This window comes from Anguilla rostrata, chromosome 4, assembly GCF_018555375.3.
Source record: "Anguilla rostrata isolate EN2019 chromosome 4, ASM1855537v3, whole genome shotgun sequence".
In the NCBI taxonomy this organism is placed as follows: Eukaryota; Metazoa; Chordata; class Actinopteri; order Anguilliformes; family Anguillidae; genus Anguilla; species Anguilla rostrata.
Genome location: NC_057936.1, coordinates 20066199 through 20079236, shown reverse-complemented (window position 1 = coordinate 20079236; position 13038 = coordinate 20066199). Strand labels below are relative to the sequence as shown.

At 45.6% G+C, this 13038-nt stretch overlaps 1 protein-coding gene across 1 annotated transcript; it reads right to left on the bottom strand.

Annotated features, from left to right (window-relative positions):
• Positions 1-6076: 6076 nt before the first annotated feature.
• Positions 6077-11964, bottom strand: eef1e1 (eukaryotic translation elongation factor 1 epsilon 1). Its single transcript, XM_064331215.1, has 4 exons — positions 11816-11964; positions 10681-10878; positions 8011-8106; positions 6077-7557 (listed from the first exon to the last, which is right to left on the bottom strand). Exons 1-4 carry the CDS (start codon positions 11897-11899, stop codon positions 7414-7416), a joined length of 522 nt encoding a protein of 173 aa, XP_064187285.1. The 5' UTR covers positions 11900-11964; the 3' UTR covers positions 6077-7413.
• Between the last annotated feature and the right edge of the window lie 1074 nt (positions 11965-13038).

Below are 13038 nucleotides of genomic sequence, written 5' to 3'. Positions count from 1 at the left end.
ACCTCATGCATTGGATTGTTAGAAGCATTTCACCCCTTTTGGTACCAGTTTGCAATGCTCAATCATGCTAACACATGAAATAATGGAAAGATAACATGAAAGTGCAGTGTTCTGAATGAGCAAAAAATAAGTTACATTTAGAAGGACACTTACTGTAAGATATAATCAGCAAAGTAGGATAATGGAAATATATTGTATACAATTTCCATAGTTTAGATCCATGCAGCTGATAACTGCACACTTTAAATAAATGCTATTTTCCCTTCATATATTTAGAGTGTGCAATTTTTTTTTAACTTCTAAAGTGTTAATTAAGCCATAAGAAAAATATACATTTTTCCGAATGTATAAATGGAAAAATTATAAAAATTACTTTTGATGTAGTTAAAATATTTCTGAACAAGATAGCTGGAGGATGGAAGGGGAACGTTCCTTCTGTAATGTACATTCACAAGTCCACCATTGCTGTATCTTGTTTTTACATTCCAGTTACATATTGACACATCCATGCATCTGCTTAAACATCAAGCCATGATGCCTGTACAATCTCTTAGGTACAGCCAGTAATAGACAAACAGGTATATTACCATGTTAACAAATTTTTATTATCATCTTAACGTATTTGTATGAGTTGGTACTTCATCACCAGATGATTGGAGAAAAAATATTTTATGCAAATCATGTACAAAACGTTAATATTCATTCAAAAGAAAACTCAAAACCTTAATATCATAGCATTTATTTTCTTTGATTGTATATGTATAGCTATTAAAAGGAGGATTGTACAAGTAATTACTTTTCATGTTTGTATTAAGTATTTGAATTTCAAGCATTGGGGGCAAACTGGTATCATAGACATGCCTTTGGTCTGTGTCCACAAAGAAGCACAATGTGTTCAGCTGTGCTTTCATCAAAACAGCACAAGTTCACGTCGCGGTGCAAACCCACAGCCGTTTGAGAAAAAGCAACCTGTCCGTACCAGGTGCCTCATTCCCCTCACTTACAAACAAGTTCCCATATCATCCGGTTATCCGGACAGTAATGCACCACAGAATGTGATTACAGCAAATAATTGTTCCGATTAAGGCCTGGGTTGTAATTCGCTGGTTTGAGGACATCACATGCACGCCACCGCGTTAAACCGTCAAAAGCGAAGCGGTGCCGGGGTGCTGCGTGAGACCGCGCAGCCTGACGAGCGTAACAGTCACGAGGGCGTTCCGCGAGGGATGCACAGACCTCTCCCCTCTTTCTGAAGCGGTCAGACTGGGCGGGGGGGCCGAGACGACAAAGCAGCGCAGGAACACTGGGCCCATTGTGGCCCGGCTTGTCTCTGCGGTGTCGTACACTCAGATAACCCTCCTAATTACCCGCCGCATCAACGACATCCTCTGTAGCTCCTGGGGCCAGGCTCCGGTTCAAAGGCTCAAAGTTTGCAGACCCACCGCTGGTGTAAATGCGGCCTTGTATGAGGCGGACACATTTTATAGCTAATGAGGAGTGTGCAGCAACACAAGATAAGAGCCCCCCACACCGCTCCCCCTCCCAGCACAAAGGCGCGGCTTGTCCTGCCCGCTTGCCCCTTCCGTGGGTGCAAATGTCAATTTCATGGAACCCCCATCATATATTATTTTTTTCATGAAGTCAGAAATCAGCTGTGGGTCATGTGCTGTTAAATTTAGCCCAAAAGACTAACTTTATTCATAACCGCTCAATTCCTGCTAATAACCCTTTACATCAAAGACGAGGGTTAGCGTGGGGATTCCAGGGGGTATGCGGACCTCACCAAATATTCACTGTTAGTTTGCCAAGGCTGTGAGAGCTGCTAAGGATCTAACCCCCTTGTGGGGTCCCCATGTTAACCTGCTCCCGAGGCTGTGGTGGAGGTATACTGGTGGTACAGTACCTTCCAACACTTAAAATTTAATTGACCTTTCAGGGTGCTGTGCACCATTAGCAATTTATTAATTAAATACGGAGAAACAAAATCAATTTCACAGCACACATGCTTATAACTAAATTGACATGCTTGATTTACGCTGTGTAATTTGGCAATTCTCTCCTCTTAACATTTAAGCAGTTGTTTATCTTTGATTTATCCACGGGTGTTTTTGGGAAATATTCCCTACGGTCCGAATGCGTGTTTCATCGCAGAGTGAAGAAAAGTATATGCACAATTTGTTGTCTTTATTGTTCAGTGACTTGAAAAGTTAAAATATGGGTCAAACACTCAATGGTCAACTTCTTTATTTTGAAAGCACACTTAAGGTGATGTGAATATGTTTCTGTTTTGTGAAAGACAGTTTCATGGTTATAAAAAATGATTAGTTAACATGGGCCACAGATATAAACAATTATAAACAACCGTGTGGCTTATTGATGTATTGCTATGTACTTTACCACCATAGAATGAGATATAAAATAGCATGTTGCATCAGCAGTGTCACTTTGTATTTAGTAAGACAAACTTTAAGTACGAGAAATAAGCTAAGATGAGACACATCAGAAATCTGAGCCGTTTATGTCATATGAAATGTTCCTGTAAAGCAACAGACAGGCCGTGAACCTGTATTGACATAAGATCTGACCTACATATAACGTTCTCTCCAGAATTGTGGAGAGGCTTGTTAAAGCAAGGGCTGATGGTTCAACTGGGACCCCAGCTGGCACCCCCCCCCCCATCCCTACTCCACTCTTTTCCTCTGCACTGATCTGTTCTTCTGCAGTCTTTCCCTGGGAAGGTCACGTACAGTGTGCATGTGGTGCTCGGGACCAGCTTCATGCCCTCAGTCCCAGATCAAGTCACTGAGCAATGAAGGCGATGTGAACATGAAACAATGAGGCAAGAGTAAAAGGTGCACTTCTGGTTCAGAATCCTTTCGTCACGATTCATCCATTAACAATGTGCCGACAAACTTTCCTCCTTTCTTTTTCCTGCGATATCCAACTGGTTAAATACAAGAAAAACAACAGCTCTTCTGTCATTCAATATGTATTCTTTTTCAACGAGGACATAGTCAAGAACAAAAAAAAAAAAAAAAACACAAACTGGAACGCAATTAGAATTTGCTTGTACCCACTATACGCACTCACTAACATATTAAGTGAAAGAAGTATGGATGCTGCATTGAATCACGTAGAAAAGTATACGTTCGTACCGGACAGGTGGTGTGCTGCACAGGGGCACATTGGGTAAATGATTTAGAAACACTTAGTTAGCGGTTAAAGACACATAGCCTAATGAAACCAAACAATGTTTTTGTTTCGCGCGACAAAGGCGAACGGACATGTCCGCATCTCCGAGCTTTTCATTAGGAAACCGGGAGAGACACGCGGCAAAGCGCTGCGAGTGAAGAAGCCCGTTTCACTGCAGGTTTAAATAAATTAGTCAGCCCGGATTAAAACCTGCCCGTAATAAGACGGAAATTAAAAATTCACAAGCTGGCGGTGTGCATGCAGATGAGCCCGGAGCTGCGGAGCGATGGTAATGAGAGCGTTTTTGTGGTCATTACGGGTGTAGCTGAGGGCTCCGACCCCGCGTGTCTCCCCGCGCCGCCGGAACACGTCTGCGAGGCACGGCTCTCCCCCAAACCCCGCCGCGATCCCGCCGCCCCAGCCTCCGCGCTCCAGCCCTCTCGTCTCGGTGCCTTCAGATCCCAAACAGTGCTTTAAAAAGCGCACCCTTTCGTCGAGGGGTTTCAGTCGCAATTAATATTATATCAGCTCACTCTGAATGCCCTTCCTCCAGACATGCCATCAGGGGATGTTCAGGCGAGAGGGCAAATTGAAGTTGCATGGCAAGTCCTGCGGGGCTGTTGGAATAAAGGGAGATACCTCATAAATTTGCTATGCGCTTCCGGGACACAAAGATGCGGTCCTGTCTGGTTCATTTGTGACTCCGGCGCCCCATGAGGGAAGAGCCAAGGATGGGGTGGGACACGTTCAAGACCCACACAAAAATGCGCTGAGCTGGTGGCCCAGACAATCTGGAGCTTTGCTATAAAGAACACTGAACGTGAGCACAGCGTCTCCCTTACACATTGACCAGAAAGTGTCAAGGGGTTTATTATTGTAAAGAACATAGCATTTGACTATTAGATGTAATCTGTGGGGTGAATTTTTTAAAAAGTTGCTTGACCCAACACTGAGCATCCTGCTTGTCTCTTGTGAGATAAATAAACCCCACAGCAAAGTGCAGAGCCCCATGAACGTGCGCATGAAGGAACACACCGAGTATGAAACGCTACACACAGCTGCGGCAGGTATGACATTCTGCAGCAGTCAGTCATTCATTCGTGCCCGAGTTCCAGCATGATCTCATTGCCTGAGGATGCGCGTGTGCACTCCATCACCTTTGGGGAATCCAGCGCCCTGACTGGCAAACCATCGCTCGCACACACACACACACACACACACACACAGACTCAGGCCCCCCTCTGCACAAGCCTATACTGAGGTGATAAAAAAACACCCCACTCCCGACTTTACATGGCAGTAGAGAAATGCTTGTCCTTGAAAATGTGCATCTCATTCACAATTAGGCACTGAAGAATGTTTCTCCAAAAGACCCTATTCCTCTACACGCTACACAGAGTCCGCTGAGATGTGCGTTTGTCTCTGAAAATACTGCCTCTTTCCAGTGCACCACAACACCCCAGCATGACAGTATTATGCTCCTATAAACTATATTCCTGCTGTAAATGTTCGGCAGACATTGCCTGTATACCATGGGGTGTCTCAGCCAGGGAACACATTTCGGGTCTGAGCAGAACGCACACTTCCCTCATGCCCACACTTCTGTAATCGCGAAGGACAATCAGATGTCATCTTTACAGGCGCATGGTGTAAATGTCGCAAACTGTAACGGACCGATAACGCGCAGGCTGTCACAAGGACTTACTCAGTGCTAATGTGCCCCACACAGTGTTGATCGTTTCATTGAATTAATCAGAAAGACGATGCTTTGCCACATACACGTCTCATTTTATGCTTCAGTCTCTCTCGTTAACGCGAAATAATTAATAGTACGTGCGCAGTGTCAGACTTCCTTAGGACGTCTAGACTAACATAACATAAATAGTGCACATCCGCAACTGCATAAAGGAATCTTCAGTAGTTTTCCTGAGTAAATCTTGCGTTCTCAGCGATGGCCATCGATTTTCTACCCGGGTAATGGGGTTTTGACTCAGCTGGCCAGACTCAGGGTGAGGGACAGCAGCCAGACGCTGAACCGCGGGAGCTCTCCACAGCTCCTCGGCCTCCTCTGGCTCTCTGGGGGTGGGGGTGGTGGGGGTCCCGCTGCATGCTGTGAGATGGACTCCCGACGGGAATGCGAGCCACCGGGGGGGCCCTCGTCAAGTCCTCCGTTCACTTGACCTCTGACCCCTGGGTGACCATGGGGCAACGGAAAAAGAATGTGCCTTATCGGCCCCGGGGCCGAGAATGTGAATGTCGCCACATGGCAGCGACCCCTCCCAGGGGAGATAACCCCAAAGGTGGTGCACAGCCAGGAGAGTCAGGAGGGGTGCAAATTAATTGGGCTTTCTGGATCTCCTGTTGTGCCTTCATTAATGTGACCTCACACCAATTTACATTTCAATATACCTGTGTCAGGCACAGTATAACGACATTTAATAGGATAAAAAGTGGCCACCAACATTTCGACATTGTAGACACATTCATTTTATATACACATGCACACACACACACACACATATGTATATACACACTCACATTTCATTACTGAGAAGCTATTCAAAGCTTTTATCATTCATGAGGTGTGGCTTCAACTTGTAAGCACCTCTCAAAGCAAAACCATTTTTAAGACCATGGCCAGAAATTTCTAATCAAGACCAAAATACACCAACAAACAGAGACTCTCTTGTAAAGTATGACACCCTTCTCCCTTATCAAGTCACAAGGCATGTTCCAACGATGGCAGGATTCATGTTTTTCACAAGTTTACACTTCATAATACACACAGTTCTTTGTCTCTTCTTTGTATACCAAACCATAGATGTACTGAATGCTGATTCACTATCAGAGAAGCAACACAGGAAGAAAAGAGACCTTCACAAGATCACAGTACCATATTTGTTTCCCTTTATTGGCACAGGACAGCATTTGTTCGAGATTAAACATCGGTAAAGCAGCAGACATTCCACATAAAAAGATACTCATACAGAGCAACTGCAATAAAAAAGTACAAAGGACCAACATTTGTCTAAATTACACCAAACAGTGAGTAAACATGACAAATGTATGAGCCTGCACGTTTTTTTTTTTTTTTTTTACAGAAAAAGAAAACCGAATACAATGATCAAGATCAGGTAGTGTGCTAGTGGGTGTGTAATAATGTAATTTGTATCTTGCTAATGCGTGTGCTAATTTGCATCACTTCTGCAAATTTCCTATCGTGATGCGCGTTGCAAAAGGGTTATTCTTCCACCGTGCCGGCGGTCAAAACGCATATTAGCGGGGATGGACGACGCGGTGCGCTGCGAACAGATAAATCAAGTTTATTTGTGCAAGGCATACAAACACGGGGAAGCTGCACATGAAAGGGTTTCCCGCCCTCCAGCCCTCCGAACGGGAAACGGAGAGGAACGACACACACAATGCGCTGTTCTCACCCAGGCCCCATGGACAGAGCAGCTCTGCCAATTACCAATCCATTTGTACAGCTGGTGAGCTGCCCTCTCCCCTTCAGCATAAACACGCTGATTGATTCGAGCAAGTCTGATTTAAACTCCAGGCTCATGCCCGGGCCGCTAGATGTACTGTACCAAAAATAGGCAGAGGAGAAGCAGAAACTTTCTCCGAGACTAGCTGCAAAGAAGAAGGGGGAAAAAAAAAAACGACGCAGCGTTTTCTGCAGGAACGAGGAGATTTTCAATATTCTTGAAAATTCTTGAACAAGAAAACATTTCATAAAGGCTTCAGATTTGAAGCACATATGGCATTTTCCCTAGGGCCTATTCACACAGTTTTAGTATTTTTTTTTACACTGGCAGATAAGATTCCACTGAATGTTACATTTAAATTATGCAGTTCATACTGCCACTTGCAAACAGCCACTTGCAAACACCTGCAAAATGAACATGAATCGTTTCAGCATTCTGCTCCAAGCTGAATATAGTCCCTCAGCAACCTGATTCTTTCAACCTCTTCAATCATTTGAATATATTAATACGCAAAAAAAAAGACACCCCCAGAAAACCAAAAATACTCAGAACCAAACACCACCCAACCCAGACAGGTTCCTCACTTTTCACAGGGTACACCCGGGTATTAGCAATCTGGACTTCGGATGCTGAGGGGGAGGGGAGGGGGGCGGGGCTAGGTGGGGAGAGGTCACGATGTTCCCCCCCCCCAGAGCAGCCAATAGCAGCCGACCGCCGTGTGGCGGCAGGGCGCTCAGTGGTGCCCGCCGGTGTAGAGGCGGTTCCTCGAGACCACCACCGGCGGCAGGTGGTGTCGGACTCCGGGGTAGTGCTGGACGTGGTCGAACCACCTGGACACGTTGGCCCACTTCTCCTTCTCCTGAACGGTGAGGTCCACCTGCAGGGACACAGTGACAGTCACATGACCCTCGCAGCCGTCTGCGCCCTACAGTCGACGCTCACCACGTTCGGGGTGGGAGAGAGAGAGAGAGAGGAAGAGGGAGGGGGAGGGGCGCACCGCGGCAGACTGACCTCAGTTCATAGGCTAATGACGGCGATAAAAACAAACTGACTCTCTTGTGCCGAGTGGCTGGTGGCAACATTCCATCCCCGCCACAAACGCTGACATTTCCGAGCATGTGATCCCCGAGCCCCAGCAAGCCCAGGGCCAGAATGACACAAACTTCCTCGGCCCCAGTCTGAAGCCCAGCGCATCACTTCGCTCCTCCGCCTAACGGCCTGTCCCGACTTTCTCTCATCTGACACCACAATTGTGACACTACAGTCACACTTTTTTAAAAAAAAAACAAGAACAAAGCCCAGGATTTCAGATTGCAAATTCTACACTTACCATTATGTGATGAATTCCGTAGTACATGAGAGTGTCAGCTAAAGTGAAATTATTTCCAGCCAGGTAAACCTTATCTTCCAGGTACTGGTTAAGGTCCTGTAAGAAACCAAAAAATAGAAGAAATTACACTCATTCTCAGTGTCATACCTTATTGAACCCGTGTTTTGTAGTTGTCCAATGACCATGATATGCATTTTGTACATCGCTTTGGATAAAAGCGTCTTCTAAATAAATATAATGTAATGTAATTCGAAATCGTGTTGTGTTGCAATATTCTCTAAATATCACACGTTTTCCCTCAGTGGGGAAAAAATGACTAAATGGCCACATAGATACAGAGAGGCTGTAACTTCTGTTTTGAACGGCAAAATTTGAATTCAAAGCAGTTGGGCTGAATCACACTTTGGTATTCCAACTGAAGGACCCCCGTGGGCCCTACCTCACACAATTCAAGCTGTTTTTGCATTCCAAGGAGGGGGGGGGGCTGTATCTGTCTGTTTAAAACACTACTTCTTGATATTTTAAAAGAAAGAAGACGACAAATTTCAGTAGTACTAAAAGGCCAAGTCTAAAAAGACTGAAATTATAGTGGTCACAGCAATTACATCACAAGACCATAAATTGAAATATCAAAACCATATACTTTATATGCAATATGGTAGATTGTACTAGAAAAAATACTCATTAATTGTAAAACCCAAGAGATGCTTAATATTATTCAAGGCATGAGTTAACCTGTACATCAGATTGCGTGACTCTTCAATGCACGTTTCAATGGAGAATGTGTGCACATTCATAATGCGTGACCTGGGGGGATTTTGGCTAGCGATGGCCCCCCTCCTGGAGCCCCCTTTGCACCTTGGACACTAGGCTGCTGGCACAGATGCTGGGGTAGCTGCTCCGTCCTCTCCTCACGCACTCAGCGAGCGGCTAATCTAATGAACCCCCTGTGACTGTGGCTGCGGTTGGCACGCGGGGTGGGTGGGGTGGGGTGGGGTGGGGGGGAGCTCAGGCTGGCATGGGGGGAGGGGGGAGGGGCTCCGGCTGAGCAGGTCTCCTGGGACGCCGCCGTCTTTAGCACTAGCGCCGCGCCGACGTCTTGAGGGCTAATGGAGTTACAGTGCGGCAAGAGTGTGCCGCCAAGCAAGCCGTGAAGGCGGCGGGCTACTCCTCCGCGATCGGGCCCTCGCGTTCCCTACAGCTACGGCCCCCACCGCACAGCGCAGCGCCTTCACCCCGCCCCCAGAGGCTACGCTGCTCTCTGGGAATAGCCTCAGAACCACCTGACTCTGCGCTACGGCGTAAAGTGGCGCAACGGCAAACTTCGTTTTAAATGTGCTGCCACATACAGCTCAGTGTGCACAGGCCTTTATCTACCCGTACACAGCCTGATTTTCTTCTCAAAAATTCTACATTTCAAGTCAAACTATACAGTACTTCCTGTTTTGCACACCATTACTAACTGGCTCGTATAAAGAGTGGGAGGGATATCGTTTTCAACAGTTCAGGACCTTTTCATTCCATCTGCACACGATCACACTTACAGGGGCCCTACTCCACCGAGGTGCATGACATCACACAGATGACATCGCACAGATGACAGCGGGGCATGCGGCAGTGACAGACAGCGCCGAGGGCACCTCCCCCAGCCATTTCACACGCCCTCAGAGCGCCAACACCGACCTGTCCGCATCCGCGCCTCCCTGACCCTCCCGAACGCGTCACGCACACACCACCGAGGGCGGCGGCTCATCTCCGCCAGGCCCTCGCCGGCCCAGCGCGCCTGTCAGCTTATCCCGGGCTGCTCTGTAGCGCTCAGCCGGGGAGAAAGGCGCCTCCCGCTCGGGGGCTACCTCTGAGGCCCTGTTATTCCAGGCCCCGCGCCGCTACCCCCCGAAGCGGCGGAGAGCGCCAGGGAGAACGATGAGCCGTGCCGAGGCGAGAGAGAGAGAGAGAGAGACGGGTCTGCTTACAAGCAAAAGACCAGCTACCGCCGAGAGCAGACTTCCCACGGACTCGCTCCGGAACAAGGGGGAAATCACACGGAAAAGGCTGATCGGTTTGCCTGAGCAATATTTTCCTCCATAAACGAGGGGAGTCCTCATTTGCAGGATGAAAAATTGGATGCTGTCACTGGTGCCCCATGGAAACATGCACACTGTGAATCACAGCAGCGCAGTATGGTTAGGCTGCAGTGCAGACACACCCTAACATCACTGTAAACTTCATTATGCAGTAAGGAGAACTCCCACATCAGTCTTATTACAAAGCCAAAGGGAAGCCTGAGACTCTGTAACTCTAATTCCATACCTTTTCATTCATTAAAGTCATCCATTCTATAATTCCTCCCCCCCCACCCCCAATAGTTGCAGTTAGAAAGTATCCTCATGTCAAACTTTTCAATGTACAGTGTACAAATATACCTTAATTTAAACCAATCGTATGCAATCACCATGTACATTGATTCCGAATCTGTAGTAGTGGCAAAACGGTGCTTACCACACTAAATACAGTGGGTACAACATACTATGGAACACGCTACAATGAAAACGACACTGGATGCAGTAAATCACACTGGATTTGTATCATCCAATCATTAACATGCGAGTGGGACTACTGCACACTCATTGGTACACGAGTAGACAAAAGAAGGAGAGAGCACAGACACACCTTAAGGATGGTCTTGATTTCCTCTTTGGGGCAGTTGTCCAGCTTGGTGACCCTGTACTCCAGCCACTGCTGCACCACGGCCCTCTGCTCAGCAGAGTCGCCCAGCAGCTCTGGCCGCTTGGCCTCCTGGACCAGATGAGTGGCGATGGTCACTAGCCCTGACAGGCTTGGCCCATTGTTGATCTGAAGAACTGGAACCTGTGGAGGAGCGGGAAACCAGAATACCATTTTTGTACATGTGACATAATACTACACCAAAATCTAGAATATCTATATTCTTAGTGAGCAAACAGTGATTCAAGGCCTTCAGTTGACTAGCCTCCATCCAATAACTAGTTCGGACCGGCTTAGCTGAAAACATGCAGGCCTATGGCTCTTACCATAAATACAGTTACTGAACAGGTATTCGGCACTAGCTAATTCAATAAAAATGCTGGTAATTGCTAGCTCGTAAAACCAGTTTATTGTACAGCACAGTCACACATGAAGATGCTGGCAGTACGTGCTACAGTAAATACAGTACTGGATAGCGAGCAAATACATGTAACCAGCTAGCTCACAAGTTAATACACAAAACGTGATTGACTTCGCAGTTATTTTAATCATGAACGAGATCGATTGCCTCATCCTACGCTGGCAGATCATATTCCCGTCAAACAATAGTAGCATATTCCGATGTTAAGATCATATGTCATACACTTAGCTTGCTAGTGCGTGTCGTGGCATGAAATCCTGAACTTGGAATGAAGGCTAATATTGCTAGCTAGCTAACTAGTAGTCTAACACATTAAACAGCTAGCTACCGCAGCTTCTTTGTCGTGGTAACCATGTAATGAGGATAGCTAGGGTTTATGTTCTTGTACAATGTTTCAGACAAACGACACAAAAAATCCATTAAATGCCTATTGTGAGGGTAAACACAGCATTGCTAGCAAGTCGTGGACTTTCATGTCAGCTTACTAGTTAGCGAGTAGCATTAAATATCTGAGGTGACGGAGAGACTGGAGGAAATCGCGTAGTATTACAGCATTTATGGAACACGTGCTGCTCTTTATATTATGGACTACTTCCTTTGTTGTGAAGACATTCGATCTGCGCACTTATAACAGTTAAGTAGTTTCTTCAATCATTTCACCTTATTGTCGCCTTGCGTGCTGTACTTGTTTGGCTTTTTCAATCCTAGTGATTTCTCCAGCGAGGACAGCTCTCTCAACGCCATCTTTGCTGACTGTCATTCAGGAGCACGGACCCAATAAATATCCACCGCGATTGGCCCAGGCTTTTGTCTCAGTCTAAGAGTCATCAGCACCAACAGCCAATCGCTGAGCGATAAAACAGACAGCTTCTGCTCAGAGGACAGCAGTCACCACGTTACATAGACCGCAGTGCGAGGGGGAGATACAAAGAGGTGCTACTATTGGAAAAAGCCGGTAAAGCGCTGAAAATCAGCCCCGTTATTTAATGTTTTCACCGGGAAACTCCACAGTTTATCACGATTTATCTACCCCCACCCAACAAAATAAATAAATAAATAAATAAAATAGTTTGCGATGAGAGTGAAAATTAGAACACGAATTACCGGTAGTGCAAGGTTTGTCAAAGCATTTGACAGAGTATTCCGTTTATGTTATTTCCTCTTTCACTGGGCATGTCGAGGCCCTTTATGATGTATGTTTGGCATTTTGTGTTTGCTATGAAGGCAAACTTCGTGCGCAAAGGTTGTTTTTATTTGTTTTTAATAATTTTCATTTAGACCCAGTGTGAAATAGCACAAATATTAGAGGACTAAAACAACATTTAAAAAGATGTGGTTATTAAAAAAAAAAAAAAAAATCCTCCTCTGTGTGTTATAAAAAAGCGACCAAGAGAGACAGACGTGAGATGCAGTGAGATTTATTTAATAAACATAACCCAAATGATATGCATACAGCCTGTTTCCTGAAACTTATTTTGGAATATGTCATGCACTTCGGAGGAAAAGATATGCAAAAAATAAATAAATAAGTGTGGTGTGTTCTCATACCTTATCGAGATGTATACTATATGTCCTACAAAAACATTTATAAGAAATTAAAGTAGGGATTTCTCATAATAATTTTCAAGAGTAACTGGTGTAATGGTTTCTATTAAATCATATACTCAAGAGACTGGGAGAAGGCTTTTTGATTATTTTCTAATAAATGTGATGCGTAGCCTGTTCTACTAAACCTACTGCAAATTAATTTGATGCTGACTCAGTTGACATAATAAGAACTTTGAAGAGGCTGCATACGAAGCCACTACCGAGACAGATGCGCTTTGGTGTGCTCACATTATATGCTTTTGTTATTTTTGCATACAATCTATTTATACAGATAA